The 17,933-nt window shown below is 42.1% G+C and overlaps 1 protein-coding gene across 1 annotated transcript in view; it reads right to left on the bottom strand.

Moving 5' to 3' along the window:
* The window catches only part of zbtb10 (zinc finger and BTB domain containing 10), a 91,868-nt gene extending 77,238 nt beyond the window's left edge, over positions 1-14,630 (bottom strand). Inside the window, exon 1 of the mRNA XM_060822803.1 lies at positions 13,383-14,630. Coding sequence (XP_060678786.1) covers positions 13,383-14,168 — 786 coding nt within the window. The 5' untranslated portion in view covers positions 14,169-14,630. The remainder of the gene's footprint in view (positions 1-13,382) is intronic.
* Positions 14,631-17,933: the final 3,303 nt, after the last annotated feature.

Genomic DNA, 17,933 nt, shown 5'->3' with positions numbered 1-17,933 from the left:
AAGTAATACACCTCTAATTTGTTTCGCCTCACATCAAATGATAACAGTATTCAACCTAGTGAAAATTCAGTGTACTAACTTCGAAGTGCATTCTTCATTAATGAGAGACATCACTGAAATGTACTTGTACGTACAGAAATGCACGGACAATATCATCTGGTGGTGGAAAGTGCTTGTTCTGTTTACCCTAAATTTCTGTCATGGTTCCCAGATTACCAACTGTATTATTGCAATTTCAAAAGGTGCTTTCACTAAAATCATTTGGATTGTTGAGGTTATTCAAAGCACAACATCAAGAAAGCACTAAAGATGACCTTCCTGAAGAAATATGCTTCATTAATTTTGTTTTCCAACTTGAAAATGCTCCAATCAATAATCATGGAGGCAGGTGGGTTCTCTGCTGCAGACATGTTTAATACACAGTGAATGATAATGAATTATTAAAATTATATCATTGATTATCAAGCTTAAACTTTCCTATATTGTGCAAAACAGGGAGTGTTAAGTAACAAAATGAAATCAAAAATAACCTTATTGCCTAAACTGGGCTTCCTAGTACTTTCACCTACTTCAGAAAAAGTAAATATTTCAATTTGGGTCAAATTCAATATCCATATTATCATAAAAAACTATAGTTTACAGGGCGTCCTCAATTTATGAATGGTTGACTTATAAATGCAAAATCATATACATAGCTGTAATTTTAAAGACCCTGTCATCCTGTTTCTCCCCTCAGAGACACAGCAGTGGCTTTACCTCCTTCATCTTTATTCTGAGAGAAGATTGTCCATGTGCACAGGAACATGAGTTCACGGCTGCTCTCGAACAGCAGTTTCTCAGTGAGCTTATGTAGTCATTTTACAGGGAGGAGCATCCAGATAAGGCAACATACATATTAATTGGGTGGCTGTTACTATCAGCAGGCATCAACAGTAAACACTAAGTCTTTTGCTGTAACACAATGAATAACTAGCTTCACAAAATGAATACTTTTCACCTGATTGAACTAACCTCACATACTGGAGGCTTGCATTATTGTTAAATGGCTCTACATAATGAGTGTTTTTCCACCCTGTTAACCCATTACCCCACCTGCAGAACCCCAATGTTAACTGCAAGTTCTTATCTGATCTGAGTCGTGCTCAGCTGAACCTCGTGTCACAAAAACTCAAAACTTAACTCTTTCCCTGCCTGCTTATACCCTACACACATTCTCAACCCAACAGAAGAACATTTCCTGTATTTATGAACAGCTATTTTATATTAATCATTCTGTTCCAACTTGTTTCCAAATCACCTTGTGAACAGACACATGAATGGAAACGTTCTCAACCTGGGGACTGCCTATAATCTTTCCTTCAAAGAGTCCCTCTCAAATACCTTTCCAATTTGTAGTAGTTTGGATGAAATTGCATCAAGTGTTTTGAATCATCTATCTTTCTGAAATTTCCAGTGTGAGCCCAGACATCTACTTTACATTAATAGGAGAAAGGGAGGACTGCAGATGCTGGAGATCAACAGTCGAGTGTGTGGACCTGGAAAAGCATAGCAGGTCAGACAGCATCCGAGCAGCAGGATAATCGATGTTTCAGGCATAAGCGATTCATCAAAGCTTATCAATTTGAAAAATCAATTTTTCAACAGATTTAAGTATTTATGCAGCGACTTAACATGTGAATACCTAGCTTATTTTTTTAAATTGAGTACATGGAAAGCAAAATCCCAAATATCTGCATTGCGAATGGCAGGTGTCACCAGTTTCCTGAACACATGCTGCTATAAATCATTTCTCTGACATTTGCAAAAGTTATATACACAAAACACAATAAGGCATCAACAGATGATGATCACAACTGTTAAGACTTTTCACCTGCAATTTGATGATCTCACCAACATTTCCAACTAGTCAAATTCTTAAAACTTCCAATGCTACACTGTGAAATATCCAAATTTGGCCACTAATTTCTAAATTAAAAACAAAAATTAAAATACCGCAAGTCCGGATCTCCAAAATTTTGAATGAAACATAAAAGTGTACATTTTAAAAAATTACATAGCTTCAGTATTCTTGGGGTCAAAGCATTCTCCCACTTACTTCCTCCAGTACAATCACAATTTTCCTTGCATGCAACCCTCCAACATGCCTAAATAAGAGACCTGCCTTCACATTACATGGTTACTGTAACAGCTATAAGTAGACATGTGGCTTTAAATAATAAAGTCACCACTGAAATGCCTACCCATAATAACAAGTAATACAAACTATCCATTTGCTTATTTCTTTTTAGACCAAGAACTGAACACAATAGCAAGACAACCATCCTAGTTTAACCACTTCAAGTCTGGCTGGATCTGAATCACCCCATCCAACAGTTCATATAAGCCGTTAGTTTTAACATGACTAAATTTTCCAATAGATCAGAGTTGTGCTGGAAAAGCAGAGCAGGTCAGGCAGCATCCAAGGAGCAGGTAAATCAACATTTCGGGCAAAAGCTCTTCGTCAGGAATAGAGGGTGGAGAGTTAAATGGTGATAGGGGCAAGGGAGAAGGAGAGAGAAAAGAGCACAACAGGTGAATGGGGGTGGGGATGGAGATGATAGGTCAGAGAGGAGGGTGGGGGAAGGTAGCAAAGAGTACAATAGGCAAATGGGGGTGGGAATGGAGGTGATAGGTCAGAGGGAGGGTGGAGTGAATAGGTGGAAAGGGAGATTGATAGGTAGGACAGGTCATGAGGACAGTGCTGAGCTGGAAGGTTGGAACTGGGTAAGGTGGGGGGAGGGGAAATGAGGAAACCGGTCAAGTCCACATTGATGCACCGGGGTTGAAGTGCTCCGAGGCGGAAGATGAGTCATTCTCCAGGCGGTTAGGGAGCGGCGGTGGAGGAGGCCCAGCTCCTGCATGTCCTCAGTAGAGTGGGAGGGGGAGTTGAAATGTTGGGCCACGGGGCGGTGGGGTTGATTGGTGCGGGTGTCCTGGAAATGTTCCCTGAAGCGCTCTGCAAGGAGGCGTCCAGTCTCCCCAATGTAGAGGAGACCGTATCGAGAGCAACGGATACAATAAATGACTTTGGTGGATGTGCAGATGAAAATTTGATGGATATGGAAGGCTCCTTTGGGGCCTTGGATTGTGGTGAGGGAGGAGGTGTGGGCGCAGGTTTTGCAATTCCTGCGGTGGCAGGGGAGGGTGGTTTGTTGTGGGGCGTGGACCTCACCAAGTAGTCACGGGGGGAACAGTCTTTGCGGAAAACAGAAAGGAATGGGGAGGGAAATATGTCTCTGTGGTGAGGTCCGTTTGGAGGTGGCATAAATGTAGGCTGATGATGCGGTTAATGCAAAGGTTGGTAGAGTGGAAAATGAGGACTGAGGGGTTCAGTCCGTGTTACGGTTGTAGGGGTGGGGTTTGAGAGCGGAGGTGCGGGATGTGGATGAGATGCATTGGAGGGCATCTTCAACCACGTAAGAAGGGAAATCGCAATCTGTAAAGGAGGAGGCCATCTGGTGCGTTCTGTGGTGGAACTGGTCCTCCTGGGAGCAGATACGGTGGAGGCAGAGGAATTGGGAATGCGGGATGGCATTTTTGCGGGAGGTAGTGTGGGAAGAGGTATAATCCAGGTAGCTGTGGGAGTTGGTGGGTTTGTAAAAAATGTCAGTGTCAAGTCAGTCATCATTAATAGAGACGGAGAGGTCCAGAAAGGGGAGGGAGGTGTCAGAGATGGTCCAGGTGAATTTAAGGTCGGGGTGGAATCTGTTGGTGAATTGGTGAACTGTTCAGCCTCCTCACGGGAGCACGAGATGGCGCCGATGCAGTCATCAACATAGTGGAGGAAGAGGTGGGAAGTGGTGCTATTGTAACTATGGAAGATGGACTGTTCTACATAGCCGACAAAGAGACAGGTATAGCTCGGGCCCATACAGGTGCCCATGGCTACCTCTCTGGTCTGGAGGAAGTGGGAGGATTCGAAGGAGAAATTGTTAAGGGTGAGGACCAGTTCAGCCAAACGAATGAGAGTGTCGGTGAAGGGTACTGTTGGGACGCCGGGAGAGGAAGAAACTGAGGGCTTGGAGGCCCTGGTCATGGTGGATGGAGGTGTACAGGGATTGGATGTCTCACTTTTGTCTAAATTTTCCAATAACACATTTATACAAATAGTGCATACTAAGCATATTCTATGGAGTTAAAATATTAGATTAGCTGTGGGAGACAATTTTTAATATTTTTATAGAATTACAGCTCAAGCTCAGAACAAAATGTTGAATGGAAATAGTGAGGAATGTGACTAACGTTGGTCAAATTAAGGTGAGTAGTACTTTCATTAATATGGTTCAAGCAGAGGTCTTCCATCAATCACATACTTCATAACTGTGCAAGTATCTTTGTCTTTCAACCAATGAATATTTGCATGCATGACAGAGTAGCTGTAACAATAATCTGACAATTAACACCTTAAAAATTAGAGGAAGCATTTCTTAGTTTCTAAAATGGTGCGCTTTTTCTCAAAGAGCAAGATTTTTAGACCAATTGATTCCAGACCATCAAACAACATTTCTTGAGCTGTCCCTGCGATTGGCCTAGTCCCACAAGAATCAGGCTGTCATTGGAAAAATGCTGGAAACCATTATTAAGAAGGTAATAGCAGGACATCGAGAATATCAGAATACAAGTGCAGTCAACATAGTTTTGCGAAAGAGCGTTAGAGGTTTTTGAACATGTAACAAGCAGGAAAGACAAAAGGAAGCATTAAATTTCGTGTAATGGAATTGGATGAAAGGACCAACTGTACAGTAGCCAAATCTACAGGGAGGAAGGCAAGTTGCAACGAGGATTCAAAAAGACTGATATAATGAGGGTAGGCGGGTAGGCAAAAATCAACCCGAATATAACGTAGGAAAATATAAGGCTGTCCACTTCAGTTGGAAAAATGGGAAAACAGATTATTTAAATGGAAAGGTAGACTGCAGAATTCTGTAGTACAGAGGGATCTGGGTGACCTCATTATGAATCAAAAAAGTAGTTATGTAGATAAATAAAGTACTGGCCTTTTAGCTACTGGCCTTTTAGCAAGGGGAAAGGACAAAATATAGAAAAATCCTCAACAACCGTGCAGGATATTGGTGAGACCCCACTTATAATACTGCATGCAGTTTCAGCCCTAAGTGAAGGAAGAACAGAGTTTGCTCAGAAAAAGTTCTTCAGTAATCAAAGAACCATGCCAGGTTAACAACTTAAAGACTGGCTGATCCAAGTCAGCTATGGAGAGGCAGTGTAGTTTTAATATGAATAAACCAAGAGAGAAAAATGCTGGAAAATTTCAGCAGGTCTGGCAGCATCTGTAAGGAAAGAAAAGAGCTGCGTAACTGACCCTTTGTCAAAGCTAATATGAATAAACTTTCCAACTCTGTATCCATATTCATAGCGCATACTACTCATCATATTCAATGGAATTAATATATTTAGATCAGCTGTGGGAGACAACTTTTAAGGAGGGAAGGTTCAGCCTGTATTTATTGAAAAATATGATATTGAGGAATTAGTAGGGTAGATGTTACAGGATATCTTCCTCTTGGGGCATCTAAAACTAAGGGAACGGCATCATAATAAAGGGGTTTCACTTAAGAGAAATATTAGGAATGATTTATTCTATCAGAGGGTTGTTAATCTTTGGAACTCTATCCCAAACGGGGTCACAATTTTTTAATGTAAAGGAAGTCAAATGACATGTAGCTAAGCAGGAAAATGAATGAAGGCCACAATCAGATTAACCATCACCTTAGTCAATGGCAGAACAGGCTCAAGAGGCCAAATGGACTACTACTGCATATATTTACGTTACGTTCAATAAAACAGGCAGCAAATCTGCATCCTTACATTTGTTCTGCGACAATGTTTGTGCCAAAATAAATTACCTGATATATTAGGTGTTTAGAAGAACAATTGTTCAAAATCTGATTAAAACGTTAGCGTGGCAATATAATTTTGCTCAAGTAGGATCAAAAAAAGAAGTATTTTCTTTAAAAGACCAACTATCCTGATTCTTTAAAAACTAAATTGTGGTTGTAGCAACCTGAAATTACACCTTTGAGAAAGCAGACTCTTATGACGCAACAGAATTATGGAATTCATGGAAAATGGTTTTGAAGACAGTACTTGCCTTTACGTTGCATATCTCAAAAGTGGGTTATGTGATATGGGATTTAACAAATTCTGTCAAGATCAGGAATCAAACACAGGATTCTTCTCATTATTCAGCTCAGTCAGGAACATGTTCCTGATTTTTACAATCAACAAAGAACTGAAACCTAAGAACCAGCAATACAGTATGACCAGAAAGCTCACCATAATACAGCAAATTTGAATGAGATGGAACACTACTGAATAATAACATGTGGACAGAAGCAGCTCCAGTTGAAATTTAATATCTAATATAAACAATGAAAATGTTGATGTCCAAAATGTGTGACCTTGATTCATATGCAATAATCCATATAATCGCATTGATTTCTAATAATTCTACCAGTTTATTCCCACAATTAGTTGACAACATTTGTTAGGTGTTACCTAATTGTGTCAGCTCATGTTCCAATACTGATGTGCTTCATCAGTCCTAGTTCAAAAACTTTATTACCTTAAAAGTAAGCTGTTCCAACTCATTTAATCTGATACAAATGTAATCCAGATCACTCAATGAATATCCCAATACGTGAACTGAGGGAAACGATTTATTCAATAAGTAAAACCCAATGTTCCATAAAATATTGTAACACATTACTAGATCTAGTACTGGATGTATAAGTAAGTAATTTTGGATGATTTCAGTCTGCTGCAAAAACTGCAAATTTAAGCCCATAATCATATCCTCAAACTTGGTACGGTCTAACAGAAGCTTAGAATAAGAAAGCAAGAGAAAACTTGAGTATACTATCTAAAATTAAAATGCATCAGAGCTAAATTTAGCTGTCCAAAAGGTATTGAGAATGCTATTTTATGAGCTAAATGCATTTAACTAACCAACTGCCTTTAATTTCCATGTCTGCATGAGTAAAATGCTAATTTAACTTCTCAACCATTTAAATGCGAACTTTGAAATGTTACTTTTAATCTAACTGATCCACATAAACAATACATCAATTGCATGTATTAGTTTTCCTGAAACTGAGCCAGTTATCACTTTACAAACTTGTGTCCATCATACTAACAGCAGATGCAGATTATTACTTTGAGATGTAGATAATTTAGTTTAATTGAATCTCTTAAGCAATACATAGAATGTAGGGGCATTCTTAAGAGAGAAATCAGGAAGGCAAAGAGGGGTTTTGAGCTAGCATTGGCAGGTAAGATTAACAATAATCTAAAGAGTTTCTACAAACTCACTAAAAACAATAGGGTAACTAGAGAGAGGGTAGGGTCTCTTAAAGATCAAGGAGGTTGTCTTTGTGTTGAACTCCAGGAGATGGGAAAGATACTAAATTAATATTTTGCATCAGTTTTTATTGTGGAAAAAAAATGGAGCCTAGAGAATGCAGAGAGATAAACTTTGATGTTTTAAAAACAGTTCACATTACAGAAGAGCAAGTTCGGTAGGTCTTAGAGAATATAAAGGTGGATTAATCTCCGGGACCTGATCAAACCTATCCCAGAACATTGTTGGAAGCGACAGAGGAACATGCAAAAAAGATTTAGACAGTTTAGGAAAGTGGTCCTAGATATGACTGATGAAATTCAATGTGAGCAAATGCAAGTTGTTGCACTTTGCAAAAAAAGAATACAGGCATGTACTTTTTTCTAAACAGTGAGAAAATTCATAAAGGTGAAGTACAGAAGGATCTGGGAGTGCTACTCCAGGACTCTCTAAAGGTTAACTTGCAAGTTGAGTCCGTGATTAAGAAAGCAAATGTAATGTTGTCATTTATCTCAAAGGGGTTGGAGTATAAAAGCAGCGATGTGCTTGAGACTTTATAAAGCTCTAGTTAGGCCCCATTTAGAATACTGTGTCCAATTTTGGGCCCCAAACCTCAGGAAGGACATACTGGCATTGGAGCACGTCCAGCGGAGATTCACACGGATGATCCCTGGAATGGTAGGCTAACATACGATGAACAGCTGAGATTTCTGGGATTGTATTCATTAAGAATTTAGAAGGGGAGATCTAATACAAACTTACAAGATAATGCATGGCTTAAAAGGTTGGAAGCTGGCAAGTTATTTCTGTTAGGCGGGGAGACTAGAACCCGTGGGCACAGTCTTAGGATTAGAGGGGGTCAATTTAGAACAGAAATGAGGAGACATTTCTTCAGCCAGAGACGGGTGGACCTGTGAAATTCATTGCCACGGATCGGAGTGGAGGCCAGGATGTTAAAATGTCTTCAAGGCAGAGACTGAGACATTCTTGATCTCACAAAATTGGTGGCATAGTAGCCAGTGAAGAAGGTTTTCTAAGAATACAAAGGGAACTTGATCAAATGGGTCAATTGGCTGAAAAATGGCAGTTGGAGTTCAATGTGGACAAGTGTGAGGTATTGCATTTTGGTATAAAAAGCCAGGGCAGGGCTTATACAATTAATGGAAGGGCCTTGGTAGTGACGTAGAACAGAAAGACCGGGGTGCAGGTACATAATTCTGTAAAGTTTGTGTCACATATGGACAGGATGGTTAAAAAGGTGTTTGGCATGCTTGCCTTCACTGCTCAGTCCTTTAATTATAGCAGTTGGAACGTTATGTTGAGGTTGTATAGGACTTCTGGATTACTGTATCCAGTTCTGTTCGCCCAGCTATAGGGAAAGATATTATCAAGCTGGAGACGGTTCAGAAGAGATTTAGCAGGATGCTGCCAGGTATGGAAGGTTTGTGTTATAAAGAAAGGCTGGCTAGGCTGGGAGTTTTTTTCACTGGCACGTAGGAGGTTGAGAGGTGACCTGATGGAAGTTCATAAAATAATAAGAGGTACAGACAGATAAGAGTTGATGGTAGTTGTCTTTTCCCTAAGATGAGGGATTTCAAGACTAGGGGGCACATTTTAAAGGTGAGAGGAGAGAGATTTAAAAAGACATAAGAAGTAAAAATTTTTTTAGAGGTGATTGCATGTGAAATGAACTTCCTGAAGAAGTGGTGGATGCGGGTACAATTACAACATTTGAAAGACATTTGAATGGATACATGTATACGAAAGGTTTGGAGGGATTTGGGCCAGGAGAAGACAGATGGGACTAGCTTAGTTTAGGATCATGCTCGACATGGATTGGTTGGACCAAAGAGTCTGTTTCTGTGCTGTATGACACTGTGACTCTACATAAAGCCTTTGCCTACTTCTCATCTATCACGAGTAAGACAAGAAAGAAAAGGTACATGCAGGGCAAACACGAAAATAAAAAAAATACTAGCGTAGCACAGTTTTAACATATTTATTAACTTTTAAAACTTGTCAAAAATAATACAACTAACATTGAAAATTTGCCTTTATAAATTTGAGATATCACCCGAGAATGCAAACTGTTAAATCTTGCACAAGACATTTCCTTAACATTGAGAGCAAATATCACAAAGGTCCCAGAAAGTATCACTTAGTGATGATTTTCAAGAGACGATATTGATTATAAATAGTTTCCAGTAACACAACTACAGTAAAGTCTCCTAAAAGAGACTTAGCTTTGGCAACAGAAAATTCAATGATTAAATCTAGCCATGGCAGTTCCATTTAGTCTTAAGCCACTGCACATTTAGGAAAATAATAACTTTAAGAAAGATAATCTTGATGTACTAAAACTCTACTGGGAAACCAATGGATCCCAAATGCAAAACAAAAATCTCTCACTCTGAAATCTTGTTAAATGCTTCTCTAGGGAATATAGCTTCCTTTAAAAACACTGCTTGACAACCTTAAAAAAATTTTGTTGTGGCCAATCAAGATGATGCATTCGCAAAGTAAATGCCTAATAGACAGAGCTTTGAACAGAAATAAAACAGCATTGAAAACAAGTTGGTCTGTGGATTTTTCTAGTGTATTTGACCAGTTCTACAGTAAACAGTGAATAATCAAAGTCTTCAAGAATATTTCACAACTTCCTTATTAAAACATGTGACCTCTCAATAAGATTTAAAACCCCAATTTTTTTTACAATACTTATTCAGGTGTCTAAAGGGATACTCCCTACAGGAACATGGTGCAAACATTAACCTGCATTATTTCATCAAGACAATTATTTCCATTTATTCAGAAAAGTGCTATATATTGTCATCTGCCTATCTTAAAATACTAATTACAATCCCTCCCAAAAAGAATTCAACATAGAAATTGCATAAAAAACAATCTTCAAATGCACTGAAATGTTACACAATAACCAACAATGCAATCTTGGGGTTCAAGTCAAACTAGGAAACCTCATCAATTTTGTACAAAGTCACTTATGCTTTCAGAATCCCTGATTCGCTAACAGATGTAGAAACATATAAAAGAGCAGGAGTAAGCCAGTTTGCCCTTTCAGCCTACTCTGCCATTCAGCATGATCATAGCTGATCATCCTACTCAGTATCCTGTTCCCAATTTCTCCCCATACCCTTTAGCCCTAAAGACTATATCTAACTTCTCGAAAACAACAAATATTATGGCCTCGACCACTTTTCGTGGCAGAGGATTTCACTGGCTCAACACTGTAACAAAATGTTCTCCTTGTCTCATCCTAAGTAGTCTATCCCCATCTTTAAACTATGATCCCTGATTCTGGATTCCCCAGGAAAGGGAACATCCTTTCTGGAATTTACCCTGGTACAACTTTATAGATTTCTCTCATTCTTCCGATCTCAAACCAAAAATCCAGTCTCTCTTCATACGCGAGACCATCCAATGCAGCTATGAATATGGTAAATCTTTGCTGCACCCCATTCACAGCCAGAACATCCTCTTCAAATAAAGAGGTTGTCTCACCAAGATCCTATACAATTACAGCAATCTACTCCTGTACTCAAATTCTTTTGCTATGAAGTACAACATACGTTACCTTCCTCACCACCTAATGCACCTGCATGCTTTCTTTCAGAGACTGGTATAAATGACACACATCTTGTTGCACCTCCCCTTTTGTCAATCTATCACCACTGAAATAATAACCCTGCTTTCCTGTTTTTGGGACCAAAATGGATAACTTCACATTTACCCATACTATACTTCATTTGCCCACTCGCTCAACTCATTGAAATCACACTGAAGCATCTCCGCATTCTGGTCATAATTCACCCTCCTAACCAACTTTCTGTTGCCTGCAAACTTGGAAATATTGCATTGAGTTCCCTCATCTAAATCATCAAAACACACTGCGAATAGGTGGGATCCCTGCATCAATGACCCGACTAGTCACTGCTGACCACTCAAAATCTTTACATCATCTGAACTGTTATTCTAAATACATCAATGTCATTTTAAAATATTCATGTACTTCATGAGCACATCAATAAATATTATCTGATTAAACTATCTCGACTATTTTCATCTGCAGTGCTATAAAAACAAACATGCATTGGAAGAAAACTGAAGAAACTGATCAAGGAACAAGACTTTCAGATAATGTAAGTAAATGAGTGACAGTGAGCTCATCTGGGATAGATGCAATTACATTAATTTGAGACAGACTGTTATTCTAGGCTGGTACAATACCTTTCACAAGGCAGCTGTGCCTTTTCAAATTATCCTCTCCATAACACTGTCTTTGGGAGTTGTCAAAAAAGGCATGTTGCAGCAAGACAAGAAGGTTTTATATGAATTGACAATTACTATTAATGATCCAGTGAGAACATTCCTCTTTTTTTTCAAAACTGGTCCACTTATCAATGACTGCATTTACAATTTACTTTCTAACATTGCTATGAGCCCTGTAACATAACGAAACACCAAGAGTACTGACAAACCTATGTCTGAACAGACTTGGTATTATTCAAAAAGATAACACTGGTCAAATTACTTCAAAACAGTTCTTGAATTCAATCAAAGTTAGTCCAATTTATGTATCACAATGAATAGACTATAACCAACATCTGAAAATTGCAATTTTAAAGTCTTCTGGATATTAACTGTACATGATTTTCATGTCTCTATTACAGAGTCAAAGTGCAGAATGAAACTAATAGGCATCTGCAAATTTTACAATTGTATTTGCAAATTTTATTATATAATCTGTAGCTCTCGAAAATACTCCGAAAAGACATCAGTGGCTGATGGTTTCCTGATCAAAATATCGTAAGCTGAGGCTCATGTCACTAATGATCATAGTTGGTAGGTTTAATTTAGAACCTTCAAAGTGTAGAACCAATCTATAACGAAGTTTGACCACCTTGAAGATTAAAATGGGTTATACACTGAACCAAATTGTAATGCCTCAGCTATACTGTCCCATTTTTCAAAACATTTTGCTAAATCCTTATGAAGGCTTTACAGTTGACATTGCAACTAGTGTACTCTCTCCATAGATTTGGAGATGCTGGCGTTGGGCTAGGGTGTACAAAGTTAAAAACCACATAATACCAGGTTATAGTCCAACAAGTTTAATTGGAAGCACAAGCTTTTGGAGCACTGCTCCTTCACCACCTGAAGAAGGAGCAGTGCTCCGAAAGCTTGTGCTTCCAATTAAACCTGTTGGACTATGACCTGGTGTTGTGTGATTTTTAACTCTTTCCATAGAGCCTGCCCAATTTGCAACATTTGAGTATTTTCAGTTTTTGTTTGATTTCCAAGATCTACATTTTTATTTTTCAAAAAAATATGTTTTAATACCATACCTAACAACTTTTAGGTATACTGTAAACAGCAATACAATCGTTTAAAATGTTAGAATGCTTCCTTGCAATGCAAGGAAAAGTGGAATGAATTTTAATTTACCAAACTGAAAAATACTATTGACCAACGCAAGACAACACGCACTCCTACAAAATAAATTCTCAAACCAGACGGCATCATACTATGCGGGGGCAACAAAACTCTTTTAAAGTGCCACCCACAAAAGAAACTTTATTTTGTTGCTTGCATTTTTCGTCCGCTTCCAAATACACCGTACACTGATCAGTAATGTGATCTCTCGCCGTGTTGTGTTCCAATCCACGGGGCACAGGGTACAAGATCAAATTCCGTTCCAATCAATAGATCCAAACTGAATTCAATCTGTTGTGAAAATGGATTAAGGAACTGCGGGGGTGGGGGGAGGAGAGGGAAAGAGCATTCGAAACCATATCGTCTTTTTTAGCTCGGAGTAACCTGAAGAGCCATCAGCGCTCTCAGCCTGAAGTAAATGGAGTCACAGCAATCTGAACGAACGCAGGATCAGCAATGGCTACTTATCACCCTCCCCCACTTGGAGAGGAAGGCGAGACCGCCTTTTGCAGTTGTGATTTATAATCACACTCACCTCCATGCAGGCAGCAGCCGATGGGTCATTCTGCCGGTGCTCGGTGTAAAGGTGATGCCGCAGCAGCGTGGTTCGTCTGTAATTGCGGCTTCCCTTCACGAACTTGTTGCGGTTATTGTTGCTCCCCGCCCCGCTGTTGGCCCGCAGGCACCATGAGCAGTACATAAGGCCCGTCTCCTGCTCGTACTGAAGCCACGGGAACTCCTGCAGCCACGACCTTTGGAAAGTGCGCTGCTGGGGCAGCAGGAAGGACTGGGGCCGCCCGAGCAGGGTCAGCCCGAATCCTCTCCTGCTGCAGCCGCCGCCGCCGCCGCCGTTTTCCTCCTCGTCCTCCTGACCCACGGCGCCTCCGGCTCCTTCATCGGGCGTCGCGGCTCGCTCCTTGCTGCCGGGCCCCCCGTCCATCCCTTCCAGCTGCCCGTCCGCCGGCGCCTCCTCCTCCTCCTCGGACTCGTTGCTGCTGATCGACCCGCCGTCGACTACCCGCACCGAGGAGACCTCTTGCTCCGGGTACTCGTCGTCCACCACCACCGTCTCGACCCAGTCCTCCTCGGCGGAGGGGGCTGGGGCTGGAGCTGGGGGGGCCTCGGCCTGGGCGCCGTCCAGCGCGGCCGATTTGCTCGGACTGACGGACGGGAAGGCCCCGTTCGAGGCCTCGCTGCCGCTGCTGCTGCCGTTGTTGTTGTTTTGGTGTTGGTGGTGAGGAGGCCCGAGCTCGGGGTCGATCCTGACGGCGGCGGCTCCGGTGCGGAAAGCCAGCGATCGCCTGTTCCTCTCGCCGGACATGGTGGATCAGGGAGGGGACGGGAGGGGTCGCTGATCCGATCGTTGGCCGGAGTGGGTTTGCGGGGGGGGGGGGGGGGGTGAAGGGGGAAGGAAGGGGTGGTGGTGGTGGAAGAGGAGGTTGCCTTTCCCGCGATAACCTTTTTTTCCACCACCCCCCTCCTCCCAACCACAGCCTCAATCTCCTCCTCCCCCAGCAGCAGCAGCAGCGATCACTCCGGAGAGGTCGGATGAATTACGGAAGGTATAAAGTTGCGGGGGGGGGGGGAGAGAGGCCTTGTCCTGGAAGGTGTCAAGCGGCGGTTTATTTTTCCCCCGCCGCCTCCTCCCCCTCTCCCAGATGTTGTTCAGTTCGGGCCTCCCGCCGCCGCCTCCTCCTCGCGCACGGTCCAGGGTCAAGCCGCTCGCGCTCCGCCAGCGCCAGCGGCTCAGAGTCCGCGAGACACGCAGCGGACGCCAACGGGCAAAGCTCCCAGACTGCACCGCGCGCGCGCCACCGCCGCCTGCTTCCCCCCCCCCGGGGCCGGGCTCCGCTTCCAGGTCAAGCAGCCAGTCACTGGTGTTCAGTTTGATGTCGATGCGAGGGTACGTAAATCTCTCTCTCTCTCTCTCTCTCTCAATTTCCCTCTCTCTCTCTCTCAATTCCCCCCCCCCCCTCCCTCCCCTCCCCTCCCCTCATCTCTCAATTTCCCTCCCCTCCCCTCCCCTCCAATCCCCTCCCCTCCCCTCCCCCCCCCTCATCTCTCAATTTCCCTCCCCTCCCCTCTCTCCCCTCCCCCCCCCCCTCCCTCCCCTCCCCTCCCCTCATCTCTCAATTTCCCTCCCCTCCCCTCTCTCTCCCCTCCCCTCCCCTCTCAATTTCCCTCCCTCCCTCCCCTCCCCTCCCCTCCCCTCCCCTCATCTCTCAATTTCCCTCCCCTCCCCTCCCCTCATCTCTCAATTTCCCTCCCCCCCCCTCCCCTCATCTCTCAATTTCCCCCCCCCCCCCATCTCTCAATTTCTCTCCCCCTCTCCCCCCCCCCCCCCCCCCCCATATCTCTCAATTTTCCCCATCTCCTTTTTAAATACATTTAATGAATGTGGACATCGCTGGCTGGGCCAGTATTTATTGCCCAGAGGGCATTTCAGAGTTAGCCATGTTGCTGGGGTCTGGAGTCACGTGTGGGCCAGACCTGGTGAAGATTGCAGTTTCCTTCCCTGAAGGACATGAGTGAACCAGATGGGTTTTTCCCGACAATCCACAACGGTCAGCATTAGATTCCTAATTCCAGATTTTTACTGAATTCAGAATTCCACTATCTTGGTATGCAAGTTGTGGTATTGTATGTGTTGGAGAGGTCTTTGGACAGTCAAACACCAGTGCTTTATTTCCTTGATATGCAGAACTGTTTGTGACTACATACACGGGCAAGGATACTTTTGAAATAAATGATTTGAGATGTGGTGTTGGACTGGGGTGTGCAAAGCTTAAAAATCACAACACCAGGTTATAGTCTAAGAGCTTTATTTAGAAGCACTAGCTTTAGCAATGCTGCTCCTCCAGGTGGTTATGAAGTATAAGATTGTAAGAAACAGAATTTAAAGGAAATGTTTACAGTGTGATATAACTAACTTATGTATTGAAAAGACCTGGATTGTTTAAGTCTCTCCTCTTTTAGAATGAACATGTTAGTTTAAGTTCTTTCATATGTAAATTGCAGAACATTTTGAAAGTGAACTTTAACAGTTAATGTCATGCTAGTCCAGATAATGCATTTTAAGGTGTAATTTTTTAAAAAATTCCACCATGTTCTTTGCAGCCTGCAACACATTATCATTGAGAATGAGCACCTTTCCCCCCCCCCCCCCCCCCCCCCCACCTCCGCCTTTAAACAGCCACCAAACCTCAAATACGTCATTGTTTGCAGCAAACTGTCCAGCTTTCAGGACATCACCATACAACCTTGTCATGGATGCTGCAAGAAGTGTCAGGATGTTGACATGGATACTGCCATTACAGGGGGACAAACCTGATGCACCCAACATTGTCTATCTCATATGCTGCAGGAAAAGATGCCCTGAGGCATGGTACATTGCCATTGGCAAGACCAAGCAGAGACAACGGATGAATTGACACTGCACAACAATCAACAGACAGAAGTGTTCCCTCACAGTTGGAGAACAATTCAGCAGTCCAGGACATTTGACCTCTGACCTTCAGGTGGCTGTCCTCCAAGGTGGACTTTGGGTCAGGCCACACTGAAAAGTCGCCAACCAGAGGCTCATAGCCAAATTCAGTACCCATGGGGCTGGCCTTATATATATATATATATATATATATATATATATATATATATATACACACACACACACATTCCTACATCCATAGACACTCACCCATATACTCTCACACATACACCCTCTCAGACTTGTACTCCTTTCTCCACACTCATAACCACCACACACACGTGTGTTTGTGGGGTGAATTTGTACTTGCAGAATTACATTTTACTTTGCTCAAAAACTGCATAAATCCATGTAAGATTCTAGAAATCCATTTTTTTAGATTTGAATCAGTCTGAACTTTGTGCCACAGACAGCCTCACACAGGGCAGCTCACACCTTCAATGCATTATTTGGGCCACCAATTGTTACATTCTCAAGTAAACTTTAACTCTTAAATGTTCTGCGATTTACATATGAAAGAACTGAAATCAACATGTTCATTCTAAAAGATGAGAGACTTAACAAACAATCCCAGATTTTTATCAAATATATAATTTCAGTTACATCACACTGTAAACTTTTTGCTATAAATTGTGTCTTACAATCTTATACTCCACAACCACCTGATGAAGGAGTAGCACTGCAAAAGCTAGTGCTTCCAAATAAGCCTGTTGGACTACAGTCTGGTGTTGTGATTTTTACAAACATAAAGAAATGTTTGTCTGCAGATTTTCATTGCTTGTGATCGCATGATGAAGGAAGGTGGCCCTTTGGCCCATTGTCAAACTGTAGCATCTGTTCTGAAATAAAACCAAAAAACCACAAACCACATATGTTACAGATCCAAAAGAGAACTGTACTGAAGAAGCAGAGAAAGATACACACAAGTTCCTGCAGAAACTTAATGGATCTGGCAGTTTCTGGGGGGGGAGAGAGAAAGAAAACAGAGTCATAGCATTGAGTCCAGTAAGTGCAGTCAGAAGTTAGATCTGACTCACTGACTCTAATCATTTACTATGCTTTCTCTCTCTACAGATGCAGCCGGAGCCATTGAATTTTCTCAAGCAATATTTGTTGCTTTTTTTTTAAAACTTACTTGCCTCACCTCCCCCCACCCCACCACACACACTTCCCTTCCCCTTGTGTGTTTTTATGCATTTCAAGCTCATCTCAATGCTTCCCAAATGTCTTGAGGGATCCTGGTCCTACCATCCTTTTAGGTCGTGAGTTCCAGATACCTACTACCCTCTGGATGAAAATCTCCTCAAATCCTCTCAATGTCCTGTCCCTTGCTGTAAACTGCACCTCTTTGTCATTAACCCTTCTACTAAGGGGAAACAGTTTCTCCCTATATGGCATTATAACTACATTATAAAACAATTTTCTGCATTTGTGGATATCTGTCATAGATTTTTGGCTTGTCTGTTTCTATCAGCAGTAAGTAGTCATGGAGATGTACAGCACGGTCCAACTCGTCCATGTCGACCAGATATCCCAATCTTGTCCCACCTGCCAGCACCCAGTCCATATGCCTCCAAACCCTCCCTATTCATATACTCATCC

Source organism: Hemiscyllium ocellatum, chromosome 4 (genome assembly GCF_020745735.1).
Source record: "Hemiscyllium ocellatum isolate sHemOce1 chromosome 4, sHemOce1.pat.X.cur, whole genome shotgun sequence".
Classification (NCBI taxonomy): domain Eukaryota; kingdom Metazoa; phylum Chordata; class Chondrichthyes; order Orectolobiformes; family Hemiscylliidae; genus Hemiscyllium; species Hemiscyllium ocellatum.
The sequence above is the reverse complement of the archived record's forward strand: the minus strand, read 5'-3'. Positions and strand labels throughout refer to the sequence as shown.